The sequence below is a fragment of the Rhineura floridana genome, chromosome 17 (genome assembly GCF_030035675.1).
Source record: "Rhineura floridana isolate rRhiFlo1 chromosome 17, rRhiFlo1.hap2, whole genome shotgun sequence".
In the NCBI taxonomy this organism is placed as follows: domain Eukaryota; kingdom Metazoa; phylum Chordata; class Lepidosauria; order Squamata; family Rhineuridae; genus Rhineura; species Rhineura floridana.
The window spans coordinates 9110074-9131447 of record NC_084496.1 but is presented as its reverse complement, the minus strand read 5'-3'; the positions used below and the strand labels follow the sequence as shown (position 1 = coordinate 9131447).

General features: G+C 43.3%; 1 protein-coding gene across 10 annotated transcripts in view; it reads right to left on the bottom strand.

Moving 5' to 3' along the window:
- LOC133371697 (ankyrin repeat and fibronectin type-III domain-containing protein 1-like) overlaps positions 1 to 21374 on the bottom strand; it is a 473061-nt gene that overhangs the window by 39016 nt on the left and 412671 nt on the right. For all 10 annotated transcript variants that reach the window (XM_061599367.1, XM_061599372.1, XM_061599373.1 and 7 more), the window contains 4 exons: positions 12422 to 12623; positions 11147 to 11354; positions 8401 to 8595; positions 6374 to 6487 (listed from right to left, as the gene is read on the bottom strand). In XM_061599367.1, coding sequence (XP_061455351.1) covers positions 6374 to 6487; positions 8401 to 8595; positions 11147 to 11354; positions 12422 to 12623 — 719 coding nt within the window. The remainder of the gene's footprint in view (positions 1 to 6373; positions 6488 to 8400; positions 8596 to 11146; positions 11355 to 12421; positions 12624 to 21374) is intronic.

The window sequence follows — 21374 nt, the reverse complement described above, 5'->3', positions numbered from 1 at the left end:
ACAAAACCAACCTACAGAAAGCACCAAAACAGCCTTTCCTGAACCGTATGACATAATGTGCCTAGTGTACAGTCTCAATAAATACAGCAGCTTCCTATGTTCAAGGAGTAAAATGGGGGACAGGTAGAGAAGCAACTGGGAATCCCATACGTATTATGGTTTTTGAGCCTTTAAAATAGATGAAATTCATACATCTTCAATCTCTCTCAACAACCTGCAAGGGTAGGACATGGTAAAATTTGTAACTAAAGCCTGAGATTCTATAAACCACCCAATTTTTACGATTATAATTCATAAAACATCCAAAGTATTCTAGGCACTGTACAAAGGTTTTAAGAACAGGACAGTTCCTGCCTGCAGACCTTTCATCTTATAGATGTGAAACAAAAGAAAAAAGATACGGGACAGAAAGATGAAAACAGGCAAATTAAGCACAAATTCTTTATCAAGTTACACAATATATAAAAACATTTTAAAAGGCAGTGGTAACTGATTAAGGCTCTAGGAGTAGTATCAGTAATGAAAATGTCCACGTCCCACTCATTACACTAGCTGTACTATATACATTATGTTGTGTGATATAACAGGGGAACAGCTGCAGCACTGGAGGACTGGAGAAGACCTGCCTTGGGAGTGAGTACTTCAGCATCTGGGTGCTTACTTGCTTGCTCACTCCTCTGGGTTGCTGTCCCTCAAGACAGCTGAGGTCTCTGGTAAGTGGTGCAAGGACTGGGACCCTCTGTCTGATCCTGAAACCATAGAGAGGCTGCAGTCAATCTTGCAACCTCTTGCATCATCTCTGGGCTGTGTCAGGGGACATAAAAGCCTGGCTGCCCTTAGGTGGCGATCGGACGCCAGCGGGGTTGCCACCAAAGGGATGATATCAAAGTGGATTGTCCCTTGGGGAGCTACTTATTACTTATTTATTTCTTTATAATATTTCTATCCCGCCCTTCTACCCCACAATGGGGCGCTCAGGGCGGCTTACAATAGGAGAGACTGAAAGAACTGGGCATGTTTAGCCTGGAGAAGAGAAGACTGAGGGGAGATATGATAGCACACTTCAAGTACATGAAAGGTTGTCACATAGAGGAGGGCTGGGATCTCTTCTCGATCGTCCCAGAGTGCAGGACACGGAATAATGGGCTCAAGTTGCAGGAAGCCAGATTTCGACTGGACATCAGAAAAAACTTCCTAACTGTTAGAGCCATACGACAATGGAACCAATTACCTAGAGAGGTTAGTGGGCTCTCCAACACTGGAGGCATTCAAGAGGCAGCTGGACAGCCATCTGTCGGGAATGCTTTGATTTGGATTCCTGCATTGAGCAGGGGGTTGGACTCAATGGCCTTATAGGCCCCTCCCAACTCTACTATTCTATGAAAATCACACACACACGTAATAAAATTATACAGAATAAAAACACAAGACAAACCAGTAAGTTAAAATACATAAAATACAATTATTTAAAATACATAAAATACAATAAGCATATATATATATATAAACGTAATTGTGATTAACCAAGCAGAGGTTTTTATTATATTAACAAAACATTTCAGCTTCCGCCTTCATCAGCTGCCAACAGCTGATGAAGGCAGAAGCTGAAACGTTTTGTTAATATAATAAAAACCTCTGTTTGGTTAATCACAATTACGTTCATATATATATTTTAGGTGATTAACGGAATCCTTATAGGGATCCAGAGCAAGCTTGAGTGAAGTTCTGTTTGTTGCTTTCAAAACTGTCTTATATACTATTATATTACTATTGTCTCCCCATATTTGTACTTATATATATATATACACACACACACAAATAAACCGAGAAACCTACGTGTGTGTGTTTGTGTGTGTGTGTGTATATATATATAGAAGTACAAATATGGGGAGATAATAGTAAAAACCACAAGATAAAAATTAAAAAGAGAAAACAAAAAACGTAGAAACAGTGTCAGACTCGCCCATCAGACCTTCTCAAAGCCTCTCTGGAACAGGATAGTTTTTACAAGTTTCTGGAAAACGATCAGGGAGTGAGCAGAATGGGTTTCTGAAGACAGTTAATTTCAAAGCCTAGAAGCCACAACTGAAAAGGCTCTCTCATGCGTGCCTGTCAGTCTGACATCTTGAATTCCAGGCAAGCAGAGGAGACCAGAAGTAGATGATCTTAAATCCAGGGCAGGAGCATATGGACGCAAGCGGTCCCTCAGATACACTGGTCCAAGACCATTTAGGGCTTTAAAAGTCAAAACCAGCACTTTGAATTGGGCCCGGAAACACATTGGGAGCCAGTGGAGTTGGTAAAGCACTGGGGTAATATGCTCCCTGCACCGTGCTCCACTTAACATTCTAGCTGCTGCATTTTGGACCAACTGTAGTTTCTGAACCGTTTTCAAAGGCAGCCCTACGTAGAGTGCATTACAGTAATCAAGCCTTGATGTCACCAAAACATGTGTCACTGTAGCCAAGTCAACTACTTCCAGGAATGGACACAGCTGGTAGACCATTTTAAGATGGCCAAAAGCACTCCTTGCTACTTAGGGAGTCCTGAGGGCGAGGGCGCTATCTGTTTCATTTCTGTTTAACCAATCTAGAGGATATTGTAGGTGGGGAGGGTGTGAAGTGATTGTGTAGTTCCTGTGTAGGGTGAGAGCCTATGCAGTGAACTGAATGATAGGAGAAAGGTGCCAAATGCCTTCAGAGTGAGAGTATGTAACTGGCAGAAGCCTGGTCCTCCCTGCGTGTGAGACAGGGAGGAGTAGATGTGACGTGTGAAAGACACTGAGTGGGTCTGATTGTTCCTAGTTCTCTCAGAGGCCTACTGGGATAGTCGGTACAGGTAGGTTTCATTGGTAGGCTGTTGTTGGGTTCATATCAGGTGTTTAGGAGGAGTCTTAGTAAGGAGGGACATGGGTGATGCCACCCCAACTTCAGCGATCATGGGTAGAGGGAGGTATAGCCATGTGGAGATGGTGAGCTACCACAGAAGTCAAAGGCAGGGCTATCTACACCTTGTTCCTCGCTCCTGGTCCTTCCATGGATGGGTTCTTTGTTGCTCATCTGCTGTGTTCACTGGCCTATATGTGTTGCTGTTTAACATCAGTTAGGTACACAATAAGCCCACACTCATCCATGATTTTATCATGGATGAAGGTGCTGATTTGGTGTGCATTACCGAGACATGGGTGGGTGAGCTGGGAGGAGTTGATCTGACCCAGCATTGCCCATCTGGATACTCGATGCAACACCAGCACAGGTTGCAGGGATGGGGGGTGAGGGGTTGCTGTGGTCTACAGAACTTCCATCTCTGTCACCAGGAAACCACTCTGTCTTGGAGTTGGCTGTGAGAACCAGCACCCAGTCCAGGCCAAGGAGACAGTAAATTAGGGTTGCTGTTGGTATACCTTCCACCCTGCTGCCTGGCAGCTTCTCTGACAGAGCTGGCAGAGGCTGTGGTATTGGAGGAGCCCAGGATGATAGTACTGGGTGATTTCAATGTCCATGCTGAGGCTGTCTCTAGTGTTCCAGCTCGAGACTTCATGACCTCCATGATGACCATGAGGCTGTCTCAAGTTGTCATCAGCCTGACGCATAGGGCAGGGTATACCCTTGACGTGGTTTTTGCTCCAGTTGGTGGAAAGGGTGGTCTGGAGAAAGGGGGTGGATGTCACCCCATTGTCATGATCAGACCACTTCCTGGTGAAGTTCAGACTTACGGCTCCAATCCTCCCCTGCAGGGATGGTGGACAGATTAAGATGCTCCACCCGCAGAGACTAATGGAATCTGGTGGATTTCTGAATGCCCTGGGGGAGTTTCCAATAGATTTATTTATTTATTTATTATATGATTTATATCCCGCCCTTCCTCCCAGCAGGAGGTGGTGACTCTGTTGAAGCCCTCGTTATACTATGGAACAAAGAGGCATGTCGGGCTCTTGATATGTTTTCCCCTGAGTGCCCTCTCCAGCACTGTGGAACCTGGTTTGCACCTTGGTACACCAGTGAGCTAAGGACAATGAAACAGACAGGACGATGGTTAGAGCACAAGTGGCGAAAGACATGCTGTGAGGCTGATTGGGCACGAGTAAACATCATAACCGTGCCTACTGTGTGGCAGTGAGGGCAGCAAAGAAGGCCCACTTCTCTGCCACCATTGCATCCTCAAGTAGCCATCCAGTGGAGCTTTTCCATATTGTCAGGGAGTCTGTTCACATCAAACTCCAGGAAATAGAGTTTAGACTCTTCGGAGGCCCATCGTGAATTGTTTGTAAGGCATTTTGAGGGTAAGTTGCTCGTCTCTGTAGTAATCTTGATGCCCCGTCCACATCTAGTGTAGTCGCCAGTGAGGTGTCCAGTGCAAGGTCTGCTACAACTTCTTGGGATTGGTTTCAGTTGATGTGGCCTGATAATGTGGAAAAGCTGCTTGCAACGATGCAGCCAGCAATGTGTCTCTATCCTTGTCCTTCTTGGCTTATTAAAGCTTGCCGAGGGGGTTTGACTGAGTAGATCCAGGGTGTGGTCAACATGTCATTGCAGGAGGGAGTGGTTCCAGACATCATGAAAGAGGCGGTGATCTGACCGCTCCTGAAAAAGCCCATCCTGGACTACCGCCTGGTCACAAATACCCCCTTTTTAGGGAAGGTGATTTGAGAGGGCTGTGGCGCAGCAATTGCAAGAACTCTTGGATGAAACAGATTATCTTGGTCCATTCCAGTCTGGGCTCAGACCTGGTTATGGGACTGAATCGGCCTTGGTCGCCCTGATGGATGACCTTTATCTGGGGAAAGATGGGTGAATGAGACCCTGTTATTATTATTTTATCTCTCGGCGGCTTTTTATACTATTGTCCATGGTATCCTTCTGAACCGACTTGGTGAGATAGGTATCAGAGGCACTGTTTTACAGTGGTTCAGATCCTAACTCCAGGGTCGTTTTCAGTTAATAGCATTGGGTGATTGTCTTTCATCCCCCTGGCAGTTGTGCTATGGGGTGCCTCAGGGTATCATCTTGTCCCTGATGCTGTTTAACATCTATATGAAGCCCTTGGGAGTGGTCATCAGATTTGGGGCAAGATGTCAGCAGTTCGCTGATAAGACCCTGCTCTATTTCTCTGTAACTTCTGAATTGGGAGAGGCCATGTAAGCCCTGGATCGTCTGGATTTGGTGGTGGGCTGGATGAGGGCCAATAAACTGAGTCTGAATCCTAACAAGACAGAGGTGCTGTGGGTTGGTGGTTCACAAATTCGGATAATTGGTCAGTTGCCTGCTTTGGATGGGGTTGTACTTCCACTGAAAGAGCAGGTTCATAGTCTGGAAGTGCTCCTGGATCCATCTTTGTAGCTAGAGGCCCACGTGACCTCAGTTGTTAGGAGCGCCTCTTACCAGCTTCAGCTGGCAAGACAGCTATGCCCATTTCCAGACTGGGATAGCCTGACCACTGTTGTCCATGCACTGATAACCTCCAGGTTGGATTACTGTAATGTGCTGTATGTGGGGCTACCCTTGAGGTTGGTCTGAAAGCTGCAGCTGAAGTATAATGCGGCGGTGCAACTGCTCACTGGGGCAGGGTATTGCCAACATGTTATCCAGCTGCTGAAAGAATGGCACTGGCTGCCCATTAGCTACTAGGCTAAGTTCAAGTTTGTGGCTTTGGCGTACGAAGCTATACAGCTTGGGACCAGGATACCTGAAAGATCAACCAGGATACCTGAAAGATTACCCCTTATATTCCCAGTTGATCACTACTCTCTGCAGGTGAGGGGCTCCTGTAGATACCATCATCAGAAGGTTCGTTCCACACAACATAGAAGTCCTTTAGTATAGTGGCACCTACCCTTTGGAATTCCCTTCCCTTAAATATTAGACAGGCGCCATCTCTGTTATCTTTTCAGTGCCTAATGAAGACCTTCTTCTTTCAACAAACCTTGTAAATAGACATCTTATACCAGTCTGTGACTTTGTTGGAACTGCTTTTTAAGATGTTTTTAAAGCTTTTTTTAAAAAATATGTTTTTAAAGATATTTTGTTTTAATATATTTTCCTCCTACTGGGAGGAAGGGCAGGATGTAAATTTAATTAACAATGACATATTTTATACCTTTTAAACCACTACTGAACTATGCTGATGCATTTCTTTTTCATTTTGGACCTGATCATCTTAAGAGTATATTCATAAATTACCAACCTCAAAATGACATGCCACAAATAATTCACAAAAGGTAGATCTTAAAGCTGGATCACTCAACCCCTGAGGAACTAGCTAGGATAAGATTTCCAGGCCAAGGAGGATTGCAACAAAGAAAAAGGAAACAATTTACAGGTCCCTGTAAGTTAAATTCTTGGTAAATATGGCTCTGAGCAGCCTTTGGATTTACCTTTGTATTTGGTGACAATGGCTGAATTGACACTTAGTGGGTCCTGGAAGGAAACTTCCACAGAAGTGCTGCTGGCCACTGAAAGGTGAACGTTAGTGGGTGGATCTGGAACCCCTGAGAACAGATAGCACAGGAATGAGGAGGGAAACATCCAGGTGTATCAATACTTGTGTGGAAGGAACAAGTTCTTCCTTTAACATAAGCCTAATTTACAACGTAAATGTCAATCAGAATGGTCACAGGAATGGAGACTTTCTTATGAGATGAGGCAGGAAGGCCTGTTTCCTTTGCAAAAAAGAGAGAGAGAGATCTTGAGAAGAGATATGATTGCATTTTATAATTTGGAATACAGTGAGATGGGAGGTTGAATCAGCAGTAAAAACAAAATCGGAGACTCTCCCCTTACATTCAGTGCTCAAATTATGAAGGAAAGGTGGGGGCCTTACTGAAATCCACAGGCTACACCCAACTCTCACACTTTTAACCAAGTCATGCTCCTCCGGGGTTGCCTTCTAAAGACAGTAGTTAAGAGGGTCATTACAAAAGACAGGGGACTAACCTTCCTTTACAATTCAAGACTGTGTGGATTCTGTGTTTATCTTCCCCATCCCCACAGGATCAGTTACTGCTAGAAACAGAATGCAGTACCAGAAACAGTAGACTACATTACAGATTACTGTAATGCGCTTTACGTAGGGCTACCTTTGAAGACAGTTCGGAAGCTACAACTAGTGCAAAATGCGGCGGCCAGATTGCTGACAAGGACCAAGCGGTCTGAGCATATAACACCTGTTCTGGCCAGCTTGCACTGGTTGCCAATATGTTTCCGGGCTAGATTCAAAGTGTTGGTATTAACCTATAAAGCCTTATACGGTGCGGGACCACGATACCTTGCGGAACGCCTCTTCCGATATGAACCGGCCCGTGCACTACGTTCTGCTACGAAGGCCCTCCTCCGGGTTCCAACTCACAGGGAGGCCCGGAGGGTGATGACAAGATCTAGGGCCTTCTCAGTGGTGGCCCCCGAACTATGGAACAGTCTCCCTGAGGAAGTACGCCTGGCGCCAACTCTGCTTTCCTTCCGGCGCCAGGTCAAAACCTTCCTATTCTCTGAAGCATTTTAAGTTACATTGATCTAATTTTAATAATGTTTATTGTATTGTTGATTGTATTTTAATATTATTTTGTTATTCATTGTATTTTTATACTATTTTATGTTCACCGCCCAGAGAGCTATCGCTGGTCGGGCGGTATATAAATTTAATAAATAATAATAATAATAATAATAATAATAGACTTGTGATACAGAAAGCTGAAGAAACATTTTCTTTTGTGAAGCTTAGCAGCAGGATCAGCCTTTATATTCAAGGATACACTATTATGATTGTATCTGGGATAAGAAATTAATGCTCCTAAAAATCAAATGGGCTAGAAAGGTGGCAAGGGCTGCTTTCACCTGCAGCCCCTACTGTTATGTGGGCCATATGAATATGTTTACAAAACACATTAATTACAAGCACCCTTTGCCATGATGTGGTTTCATTTCTCTTATTAATGCTCCTAGCTCATTATGCTTTACAAGATGCCTTCATTTTCTATATCAACCAGATAGATCTAGAATATTGCACTTAGATGGGAGATGTGCTTTCAAAGCTCTGCCCAGTGAGGAGTTCACTAGGACAGCACTGGGCAAGCCGCTATCATTCAACCTTGACTCCTCACCTACTATTTCCATTAAATAATGACTAGCTTCAAGAGGCATAAGGGCTGTGACTCACTAAAAACATATACTGACAACATCATCATGAAACTCTTCTCTTAGGGATGCTCAGTATGATGGGTCTTACCCCAAATGCTTTGGCTTGAATGATCTTGAGCCATTTCTTTGCTGCTGTTTTGAAGTGACTACTGGTTGTAGAACCTGATTTCTCATCTTTCTAACCCTGCAGCAACATGGCTAATATTCCCACACCAATCTACTAAAAAGGCTGAGGGATACATATTACACTGCTCTGTCAGACACTTACGAGCATGCTCAAATCCAGCATTCATGCGCTTGTAAAGCCGATAGCGCCACTCCCAGGCTTTCAGCTGTTTCTCTTTTTCTGAGCCATCTGCACTGGGTACCTCATTCACCACCTGGGCAGTAAGATCATTGACTCGCTGCTCTGCCTCCTGGACCAGTGTTGACAGGTGCAAAGACCGACTCTCTAGACTCACAACTTTGGAAAGGGAAGAGAGAGGAAAGGAAAAACATCAGATGTTGCACAAGAAGAAGAGGAGAAAACAAATGTGACTAGGAATAAACGTGAATCTCTGAAGGGATTCTCTTTGCCTCTACCCCCAGAAAACCTCTGCAAAGCAATCCCTCAAGCTCAAGAAGCACAGCTTGATCCCCATTTCCGAAACAATGTGGGATAATAGTGCAACTGGGGTTTGAGTTATTAGATAAAACCACAAAGGTACTTCTCCACAACAGCTCCTGCAAATTTGTGATTCTGGCTCCTCTTAACAGCAGATTTAAAGGCCCATCTCAGAGTAACCCCAGCTCACCCTCACTCCCCTCAGATACAAAGAGAACCCGCTGCTTATGAAGGAGTAGATATCCTCTCTGTGGTCAGCACAGCTTTACTACAGACAGCAGATGTCCACCAGTTCTAAACAAGCCTTTGGATAGCAAGTCAGAACTGAATTGCCTATATTTATTTATTCAAAGTATTTTTCTTTAGTGGAAAGTAACAAATCATGGAAGACCCCAGAAACCATGATGCTTGCTGTTGAAGGATGGCAACTATGATCCTCTTCCTGATTCTAGTACTCAGAGTAAAAGGAAACTAAGGAATGAACCTTCTACCCTTCATTACCAGAATTGGCATTAGGCATTACCAAAACATGTTTTTGTATTTCTTTACATTGCATGAAAAGCCCACATTGACTAAAACTGACACTTTATTTTAAAATGGATTTTCTGTTTCTAAACCTGGATCAACAGCATTCACATTTGCATGTCTAATTTACATTAGTCATCATGATTGATCCACAACTAAAATATTTCTAGACATCATTTGTGAAAATATACTTATTCTGTAGGAATACGGAAATGGGTCCAACTTTATTCTTCCCCCAAGGCCATGTTTCCTCTTGGATCTGGTTGCACCCAAATCTTTTGTCAGCATCCGTCATACCAGCATGCTTGCATGTATACACACAAACACAGAGACACTTACCTGTCCCACTGGTGGTGCCTTCACCAGGCAGCAATGTACCAGTGTGGCAGAAGCAGCAAGTTGCCCTAACACACAGTTGCTGGATATCCCTACACACAGTGGATGCTTGGGACAAATCTCCCATCATTAAATGGGATGGCCAGGTCTGTTATTTCATCCTGCTTTGTTGTTGCCGTTTCAGAAGGTAATATATGCAAAGTGTAGCAGATCCATGGCTGGAGCCAAATCTTTGCAAGCTGCCTGTGTGAGGTACTTGCCTGTCTTAGTCTAGATGTGTTAAGAACAAGAGAAGAACCCCATTGACGTTCAGAGTGCATACACTCTGTTCTCTTGGTTTGCCTGACTTCTATGGCTAGACAGCAAAGAAACATACACCTCTTTTGGAGTTCACTACCTCTTTTCACTGAATTCCATTATTACATACACTGCCAACTAGGTCTGTGGCTGCTCTCTGTGTGGGGCCACCCAGCAAGCAGAAACCCCAGTGGCTGCATCCAGCACAACCTCTGTGTGTGTGTGTGTGTGAGAGAGAGAGAGAGAGACAGACATGGCAGGGAGAGGGAGGGGGAGAATGAACTTGTGGAAGAATATCCCCTATCTCCAGGGAAAGAGTACTAGTAAACACTTATTCAAAGTCACTCCTTTCTCTCCATTCACAGGAATGCCTTCGTTTAGAGAAAGGGGATTCTGTTCCTGACCCTAATTCCAGCATTGCCATGAAGAAAACATCAGTTTCTTCATCAGGCACACTACCTGTAAATAACCAGCAGATGAAAATTTTCCTTGTGTTCTTAGCCAGTCATCTGAAGGGAGGTGGATTCTTTTCCTCGTTGTTGCATTCATTTCACCTGATCGGGCAGTTTTAATGCTTCTTGCAGCAAAGCAGTTCTCTTCCAAGACGACACTTTTGAGAGCCAATTTAGATATTCATCAGGTGTGTGGATCCCAACAGTACAAGCAGCTCAGCTTGAATCTCTCATGCTTCTGCTGCACCATTACTTGTAATGTACAGATCAGCTCAAAGAATCTCTTCCTCAGGAATATGCCACAGAGGACGAAATCACTCTCCTTATGATTTTACCACTACTACTTCCCCCCTTGGGTGTTCACTCTTGGAAGCATTCCTAATCCCCAGTCATGTTGATAACTACAACTTCTTGTGTCATATGCTCCTCTGACACCTTTCACCTCTAGCTTTCATTTGTATCACATGTTTCAAGATCTATGCTGTTGAATCACAATCACATCGGGAGTGCCTGGGCTCCCTCAGATACAGAAAGAGTTCTCCTACTTTTAACTACAGCATGTCAGAGAAAAGTCTGGCAATGTGATTTCTCCTATACTAAGTGAACATGCCATGCAACTAAGGAAGACACAGGAGCAAGACAAGTCCGCTCTTATGCAGCTAATGCCTTCCAGATGCTTTTCATTTTTCACATGTCACCAGAAGGGAGTAGAATTTGCATTGCTCATGATATCAGTAACCACAATGACCAATGTTCTTTAAGCACCTTAAGAGCAAAGTGAGCTATTGAAGGTGACTTACAGTGAGGGCTTTCCTTGGCTCCAGCCAACAACAGCGTCTTGGCAATGGGTGCATTGTTGGTCATGATGGCAATATCCAGTGGCAAAAGACCCTCGCTGTTTGGGGTGTTTAGATCCAGCTCCTCCAGGCTATACTGCTTGAGCAGCTCCTGCACCGTATCAAGGTCCTGCAGCTCAACAGCTTCAAAAAGAGCAGCGTTGCCTTGGAACTGCAGAGAAGAGCAGAGTTATACAATCCTGCCAAATTTGAGTATGCCACCCAGTTCATAGTCTTTGCTGCTCAACTGCTTTACTATAGTAACAAGGTCAAACTGAAATGAGGATTGAGTAGATCAGCACAGAGGCCAAGAATTGAAGATGGCATTGTGTGACTGCTTTCCCGCTTGCAACTCAAGCTATATTTACCATATCCATGAGACATTGGTTGAGTTGTAAGCATGCCTGCTTCACCAAATAACAAACAATTCTACTCAAACCACATTCTCATCTTAACAAAGCCCACCCTGAAGGATTTGCTAGTTACTGACCACATAGCTATCCCTTATTCCTTTGAGGCATGATGCAGAACCTTTCATTGCAACTATCTTTCACAAAGATAATCATGTTCCTCAGTAAAACTCACAATGCATTATCAAATAAACAACAGCAAATCTTTGTCACTGTTTACGAGAGTGGGAATTAGAATTAGTGAAGATAATTTACTTGAAAGGATTACTATAAAGCAAATGAAACCCTTGATTGCTTCTACTGTTGCTAGGTAGAGATACTGAAAAGTTATTTGTTCAGAGAGCTCAGGATCAGGAAGATGCTTGGCACCTCTGATGCTCCTATCAAAGTACAGCAGTTCACTTGCCTCCTTTTCTCTACACTAGCTGCATTGTGCAGTCCAGTTTCATGACGTAGCAGCGGGTAGGTAGGCAACCAAAATCTGAAGTTGTTGCCACATTGTGGCAGGAAACACCAGATCAACCATTCTATTGAAGGAGCAGGAGTTGAGCCTACCTATATGTGTCCCTTCTGTTTTCAACTAAAGAACTGGGAAAGAGAATACCATGGAATTTGATAGCAGTTTGATTACTTTTCACTTTCTCCAAACTATCACCAATCGTTGTGCAAGCATGGGAGTGCAGAACCAAGGTAAAGCCCAAGAACAACATTTAAACTGAACCACCAAGGTCAAGACACACTTCCCTTGCACATATTCAGTTCTTGTTAGTAGAGCATGCAAATTCTAAAAACCCACAGAGCTCCACAATTGTCAGAGCAATATACTCACAAGATAGGACTTGCGGAGCTTCTCCTTTTCACATTTCCCTGCTAAGCTCCCTTCGTCAAATGACATATAATTAACTCTGAATTTCCCAGAAAGGTTCCGATAGAGCCTTTTGGCAGCATTTGGAGATGAGGGTCCTGGCTGCTTCCTAGACTGGGCCAGCTGCAGGTCTCTCATTTGCTGTGTCATCTTAGGTGAGGAAGACCTGATGAACAAAAAAAAAAAGGACAGTTGAATAATGTTAAACATCTAATAGGTGTCAATAGAGGTTTGACAGGGAAGTCCACTGAACATCCAGCCAGTGCAATGGTGGTCCTGTTGAAGAACAGTTTTGTGGAACTCAAGTTTGCTACACTGCCCTACCAAAATCACTGACCGAATATATGGAATCATTTTTGGAATCATTTATCAATCTTCTCTGTAATTCAGTATGAGTGCTCTCTTATATCCAGTGGGTCTAGAGACCAGCATTGCACTGAATGTTCCATGAATCTTAGAAGGTATCTGGCGCTGAATCTTACAAAAATCATTAAATTTCATCTTTCACTTTTTAGAAGCAAGTCTGAGTTGGTTGGAATCTCCAGCACTGGGGTTAGGTGTTCTCTCCCTGTAGCTCTCCGCCTTTCCACTAACTCCCTAATTCCTGTCCTATGTACTTACAGTCAACTCAGTGTTCCATTAGCTCTCAATTTAATTAATGCACATATAAGGTGCCTTTTCATGTGCTAAAAACAATTCATAAATGACAAAAAAAATCCAACACATAAAGCAAACATTAAAAAAATGGGTAAAATCAAGACAAAAACAACCTCCTTTAAAAAAACAAAACAAATACACATTACCACCTTATAACATATACCGGGGTAGGGAACCTCAGGCCCAGGAGCTAAATGCAGCCTTCCAGGCCTTTGTATCTGTCCCTTGGGACTCTGCCCAAGCCACATCTCTCAGTGGCCCTACTCCATGCCTTCCTTGAGTGCTTTTTGCCACAGTTCTTGATAGTGAGATGTGTTTGGGTGTGGATTGTAGAAACTTCTGACTTTTGTGTGGCTGTGTTGAGCCTCAGCTCTCCCAGAAGGGGCAGGAAGGAGGGAGGCATGAGTTTCAGGCGCCTCCGCTGCCAGGAGACACAGGAGACTTGGGAGTTGTTGAGTCTGAGCGAGACCTTGGGGAGGGAAGTGAGCCTGAATTCCAGTCAGTTCCCATGGAAGATGCGATCTCTGAGGAGGAGAGCGTGCCGCCCCCAGTTGCTGCTGAGGACCTGTTGGGGGAAGCTCCAGCAAAAGTGCCAACTCCTCCCTTACCAAGCAGTTCCCAGGATGCCACCAGCGTGACACAGCCCCCTGACCTCGAATCTGTTACTCAGGAGCAGGTGTCTTCCGATGAGCCGCCGCGAGCAACGGACAGGGCAGAGACGGGACTTGCGAAGGAGTCAGAGATTATGATTGAAAACGTTCCCTACTTAAGCTTGCTGCTTACAGTGGGGAGCTGCTGTGTCAACTTACTTCATAAGCCACAGAGCATGTCTAGAGTATAGTTAGGGATTTTAGTGAGTGCAGGTTTTTCTATGAAGTGCAATGCCTTTGATGTATCCATAACGAGATTTAATTGCACCCGCGTCTCAGCCTCATAGTTCCGGCTCTGGACGGGACAGGCTGGAATGCAACCTACTGCACAAAGTTGCTCTGCCCACTTTTGCCTCTGGCCCAGCCCAGTACTGGTATGTGGTCCCCAGAAAGTGGCCCATGAGAGAATGAGACCCTTGGGGTGAAAAGGGTCCCCCCGACATATTCTAACTAGTACAGCCATAAGTCCCAGCTAAAGCTCAACTGGGGCAACAGTGCCAGATGCATAAAAAGAATCATTGTCCCACTTTATAGTTGCAACTTATGACAGTTAAGTCCTTTTCCTCCCTCAGCTTAGCCAAAACAGTAGCTTATTAAGATACAACTCCTGTTGTCAAACTGGGCGATGGGGAACAAAATCACAGATACAGTTTTCTTAAGGAATGGCAGTATGGCTACTTGAAACCGCACACAATCAGTCCTCTTGTGAATCTAAGCTGCAATCCAGTTCACTGTTACACAAATTTACTGTAAATCCCATTCATTTCCGTGGGACTGTTCTTGTTACTGGAGGTCAGATTGCAGTCGCCATCTTACAGGTATCAATTGTGTAACGTTTGCCCAAACCAAAAGAGCTAAAATTATATTTGTTTATATGCAGAAACATATACAAACCTGATTCCATGGGGGGGGGGGAGAAGAGTTATTTTGCAACTTCTGTCAAACCTTCCCTGTTCCAGTTCTTGTAAAGAAACATCACAACACTCTTGCTGCATATACTAATTGCTAATTTTTAGAAATCAAAGGAGAGGGCAACTGATACAGAAAGGCACCACAACAACCTGGTTTACATGCAACACTAAAGCAAACTACGGCTTAGCATGAACAAGCAAGTATGCAGGTGCACACAGCAAAGATCTCAGCCATTTCGTGGGCGAAGTGATTGTCTTGCATGGATTCAAACCCAATGTATAAAGCCGCAGACAGATTTGTATCACCCACTGCCTATTGAACTGGCTGGAATGAACAAAGAAATGTAGGTGCTGAACTGGTTTTCTGGGATGTCCGGTGCATCAATAAATTAGCATGAAACCACCTCAGTTCTGCACAATACTGATGAAGCACATGCTGAAGAAGTGCAAACTCTGGCAATTAATATTTATGAAGACAGCCCTGCAGAGGGTATTATCTGCCTAAGTCACTCAATCACTCTGATTTTATCTGAGACATTGTGGGCTGCAGAATTACATTATTTTACCTTTTATGATACTGCTTTTTTAAAAGCTCAGAAATTCAGTGAGATTGGCTCCTGCCAAGCATTCTCTTGAGATGGGTTGTGAAGAGTAACATGTCTCTCTGCAAATGAGGATGAGCCTGTGCTGTAGGAAGAGTGATAATTCTTTTGTACTTAGGCTGGGAAGTGCAAATTTGTGAAGGAACTTAGGCTTTCAGCAATGTTTGGCCTACAATAGTGCCCTGGGGTCCTTCTGGGAGGAAGGGCAGGATAGAAGTTTAATAAACAGAATAAAATAGAAGTTGGCTAGTTCAGCAGTTGGAGGGCAGTTCCAAATGATTTGACAGCACCAGGCATTGTATGATTAATCAGAGAGTAGTGTATCTAGTTTAGTCTCCCTCTGGTATTGTTACTTATGTAAATCTATTCAAATAGGGCAGTTTGACATTTGACACATTTGCTCCATATTTAAATGAAGGGTTGATTGTGCATACTTAAAGAATGGGTTCACACATATCTTTACCACAGAGAAGTTTGTGCATTTGGGTGCATGTGGTGGTTTTCAAGATGCATATCAGTACATGTCTGAAGGGATAATTTTGGATAGCATGCCATCAAAAAGCACACCACATATGCTGATCAGTTGCACGATTATCTGTCAACACATCAGAGAAAATGGCTGGAAATGATCCCTTTGGAATGTGCCTTTATAGAAGCATGGTAGGCAACACTCAGATACAACGTTCTTGGTTTTGACAAAGTCCCACATAAAGAGCTCCTAACTTAAGCAGGCTTCAGGTAAGAGGATGGGTCATCTTATGTCTAGGGAACTGTCTAAAGGAAACAAAGCATAGGAATGAATGGGCTAATTTCACAATGGAGTGGAGTCAACAGTGGAACCACACTGGGATTTATACTGGGATTGGTACCTTTAAATGTATTCATGTGATCTGAAAGCCTGGTTTCAGAAAGGTCCAAAAGCACTGAAAGTATAGGCTCACTTGTAAATACTGATCATATCGCTATATAAATTTTCTGAAATTATACTGATCCCAGTGGTATTAGCAACTGGTTAAGTGTTAACAGTAGAAGAGACAAAAAAGAAATTGGAAACCAAAACAGCTGAATACATACAAAATCATTTCCTTAAAAAACAACGCTAATAGTGTTGGCTGGTTTCTGCAACCACTCTACAGCCTGGCCTTCCCCAACCTAGTACCCTTCAGATGTTGTTGGACTACAACTCCCATCATTCCTGACCACTGGTCATGCTGGCTGGGGCTGATTATAGTCCAAAAACCAGATGAGGGACGACTGCTTTAGCCATTACCAATGTGTGGCTAAAATATAGGGATTGTCTAAAACTACCAGGGTCCAGAGCTGGGCAGGATTTTGGAATACAAAGTGTGCTTGGTATAAAACTTAACCATGCTAGCTATCAGTGTAACACAAGTTCTTACCCAGGAGCTCAACATCACAACGTCTAGAATTTAGTTCGATGCATTTTAAGCCATGAGACATTTTTTCAGGAGCAACTGAACTAGAGTCTTCAGATGAACTGCTGAATCCTTCCCCAATGTGGTGCCCTCCAGATGTTGTTGGAGTCCAGCACGGATAACCTGCAGCCATTATGGCCAATGGTGAGCTTCTTGACTTGAAATGCATTGTAAACTGTGTTTTTGAGTCTCCTTTCCCCTCATCACTTACCAGCCTGGTGACTCTCTTTGGAATTTAGCTCAAGCTACCTTCCTTAAGTCTGGCTCCTTGTTGGCTTCTTCCCACACATATTCTGGTGGTGGGATAAGGTGGCATCATTAGCCTCTGTGAAAAAGTGTACCAGGAACCCCAAGCACCAGCCTGTGTTTTGAACAGTGCTCCACAAATGGAAACAAAAGTTCAGTATAGACTGGAAGCAGAATACCAGCTAGACAGTATGTTCAAAGTACACTCCATGCCAAAGAAAAATTAAGAACCATAAGGTTCAAGAAGCATTAGTTAATGAAGGACAGCTCCCATTAGAGGTTAAATTAGAACTATAAATGAATGGAATCATCCAAGGCTTAGGACACATGGCAACTCAGAACAAGGTCAAAAGAATAAGAGGCTGGAACAATGACGAAACTAGGAAATGAACAAGGCTAAGCAGGAAGCTGACAGGTATTCTTATCTATTCAGGACACAGCCCGGCCTTGTGGAATCAGGACCATGAACTGAACCAAGATTTCAGGTTGTAGTCCACTAACAATCATATCAGGAAATGAATAAGTATCCAGATCTTTGTGAAATTAAGTGGGGCAGATAGCTAGGAGTTAATTCACACCTCTCTAATGAGGTGTGAATTGCTGTGGATTTAGCATCAATTACTTCCAAGTGTTTGTGTTCTCACACTACAGCTGATATTGGGTAGCAGACTTGCTGGCTCAAACTGAAGCCCCAATTGTGCCCAAGACCTAGAAGAGGTATTTAAATATAGCTGATCACTGTATGCAACTCGTTGAAAAAGTTGTGAGGAATAGCAAGTTAATTTTGAGATTCAAATTGTATAGATTTCCAGGAGGATCTTGAGGGCATGCATACCTGCCGATTTTAAAAACATTATTCAACATAATCCAATCAGAAACAAAATTCCAAGGCATCAAAACACTACCTGGAACTAGAGGATTACAACCTGTCTTGGCCCTGCATCCCAATCCCTCTCTATCAGTGGAAGGACCAGACACACAGAGGACAAGGATGACTGGTTTTATGAACATCCTTGGGAAGCAACCATCAAAGTAACCATCCCATTAAAACTCCCATGGAGGAAAATGAGCCAAAGGGAACAGTGATGCTTCAATCTGCTGCTGCACCTCATCCTCTGACCATAACAACTTTCCCCCAGAACTATCTGTAGCTGCTGAGCATTCACTTCCACAGCTATACCAAGCCCAAGGGCAAAATAATAATAATATAATAATAAAAAATTATTTCTAGGCCGCCTATCTGGCCAAATTAACGGCCACTCTAGGCGGCGTACATAGACTAAAATATAACATAGAGTAAAATATAACATATAATACAAAACAACAACAAGTATACTCAGTCCAAACCTACCCCCATCATACAAAAATTTAAACTAAATTAGACAGAGGTCTCGAATGCCTGCCTAAAAAACCATGTTTTCAGTTCTCGGCGGAAGCCTGTCAGGGAGGGGGCATGGCGGAGATCATAAGGCAGAGAGTTCCAGAGGGCGGGGGCCACAATTGAAAATGCCCTCTCTCTGGTCCGCACCAGCTTAGCTGTTTTGACTGGTGGGACCGAGAGAAGGTCTTGGGAGGCTGATCTCGTTTGGCGGCCTATCTGGTGATGCTGAAGGCGTTCCTTTAGATAAAATAAAGCATCTCAGCTCTGCCAGAGTGCATACCTCTGGAATTGGAGGGTGGTCCCTTTAATTCTGAACAGTTTCCTCCATGGAGGTACAGCTTGGGGTGTACACAACTCTGCAGCAGTATTTAAGTTCTGAGTCTGCCCTGAGTCTGTTCTGGACCTCCCTGCTTGCAAGTTGCTCTTGCAACCAGCTCCATAGTAAACTGATCACGGTCCTGCCAGCTAATTACCCTGGATTCTTGCCACATATTATGAGCTTCAGACTGGAACAGGAAAGGACAGGATCACTACAATACCCTAAAAAAGAAAGCCAGACAGGTGTTCATATAGAAGGGGGGAAAGGAAAATAGATGTCTATCCAGAACCTCCAAGGTAACTAGTGAAGCAGACAGAAAAACACCAGAAGTAGAGAGTAGCCTTGGACAATTAGCAAGCAGCAGCAATCTGGCATTCTAGGTGGCATTAACAGAAATATAGTTTCCAAATCATGTGAAGTACTAGTTCCCTTCTATTTGGCATGGGTTAGGCCTCATCTTGAGTACTGCATCCAGTTCTGGACACCGCACTTTAAGAAGGATGCAGACAAACTGGAACAGGTACAGAGGAAGGCATCAAGGATGGACAGGGAACTGGAAACAAAGCCCTGTGAGGAGAGACTGAAATAGCTGGGCATTTTTAGCCTTGAGAAGAAAAGGCTGAGGGGAGATATGATAGCACTCTTCAAGTCCTTGAAAGGTTGCCACACAGAGGAGGGCCGGGATCTCTTCTCGATCATCTCAGAGTGCAGGACACAGAATAGTGGGCTCAAGTTACAGGGAGCCAGATTTCAGCTGAACATCAGGAAAAACCTTCCGGGAAGGGTTGCTGGACTTCCGGGAAGGGTTGCTTTGCCTGTGCTGCCTCTGAGTCGAGCTCTCGTCTCAGAAGAAGCTTTTTCAGCTTTAAAATCAGTCAGAATGCTCTTTTTGACTGGTAAAGATTTTCTCCCGGGCAGGGAGAAACGTAGAGATTAACCACAAAGTCTGTTTTTGTGGGGAGGACTGGATTTCATTTATTTATGAGAGAAGGTTCAAACTGCAATGCCGGACGGACTTTCATCAAGCTCTAGCTGATTACAGCGACACATTTATCTTTTCTTCAAAGAAAAACGGACTCTAACAGGCAGACAAGCATCCTTCTTTCTATTTTCTTTTTTCACTTGGTTTAAATTGGTGCAGCAAAAAAGAGATTTGTCAATGAATCAGCTGTGAAGAACTTCTAGGTGAGTTATGGCTTTTCTCTTTCACTCACGAAATTAAGGAGGAAAGAAATCGAAAAAGCTTATCTTTGTTTTTATCGCAAAAAGCTGTCCTGGAGGTGCATTCTAAAGATACCAACGGAAGAGGGATTTCTATTTCAAGGAGGGGGGAATTTTTTTTTTTTTGGTCTATTTCATTTTGACGAATCTGCTTGTTCACGATGCCACTAATTGTTTTGATGTTGGGAACTAAGTTTGTTTTGTATTCCTGAACACATAGAGATAAGGCAGGCTGTACTGTCTACACTGATATCAGCAAGCCTGGAATATTAACCCAATTGTGGCTGAAATAATTTTTGTTTCTGTGGTTCTAAGAATGGCAACCAGGAAAGTGATTGAGACCATGGAAGAAATTATGTTTCAGAAAATAATGGGTGAGATTGAGATACGAAACAAACCCTGAGACAGGGTAGACAGGAGATGAAAATTGAATTTAACAAAATGATGCAGGAGCTTAAAGAAATAGGGGATTCTGTGAGAGAGGAGTTTGATGGGATTAGAGATGAGAAAAGAAAAATTAAAGGGAAGCTACAAGCCCTGGAGATTGGAACAAATGTGAAATTGGAAAAAGATTTGGCGTTTATGGATGTTAGAAATAAAGTTTACTGTTTGGAATTCAACATTGTCTCTGAAGAAATTAATGAAGATTTTGGTGGTAAAGTTATCAATGTCTTGGATAATTTTCTGGACTGGAATGATGTAATGGAGCTTGACATAGAAAAAATCTATGGAGTTGGCTACAGATATGTGACAGTGGAGAAACTCTTAAGAGATGAGCCAGTGCATTTTGTAAAAAAGAAGAACAGAGATATGACTTTGCAGCAATATTTCAGCAACATATTCAAAGAGTGATGGTGAACAATAATGAGGAAGAACAGGTTAGGGCAGAGGTGGGGAAACTGTGTTCCTGCAGATGTTGTTTGACTCCAACACTCAGTCCCAGCCAGCATGCTAATGGCTAGGGATGATGGAAGTGGTATTCCAGCAACATCTACAAGGCTTGAGACTCCTCCACCTCCTAGTTTGGTTGGAGTGACTCCCACTAGAAGTTATAGGGTTTCCACGTCTGCCAGATGACATTTTTATGAGGAGCTATCCAAAACAGTCTGCTCATCAAAGTTACTTCATGCATTATTTTTTAACCTAGAGTTAGTTAACTCAGACATTTTACCATACCAATTTTTGTTGCATGGTGAAAACCTAGCTTCTGGGGGGAGGCTTTTGGTTGATAGCTAATTAGCTTTGCTGTAGTGTAATTGTTTCTGTGATTTGTTTTATTTTTATTACTACTCTAATTACCAGCTATTAGCTGCAGTGATCTATCTTTTCGTTTTAAAGAAAGACAGGATACAAACACACAACCATCTGTATTGGCTCTTTAGCTACCACTCTCACTGAATTCTGTATATGTGCACATGCATACCTCACAGTATTACCTGATTGTGATGTTGGTACTACCAAACCAAACAGGAAGCTGTTTATTTATTTATTCCA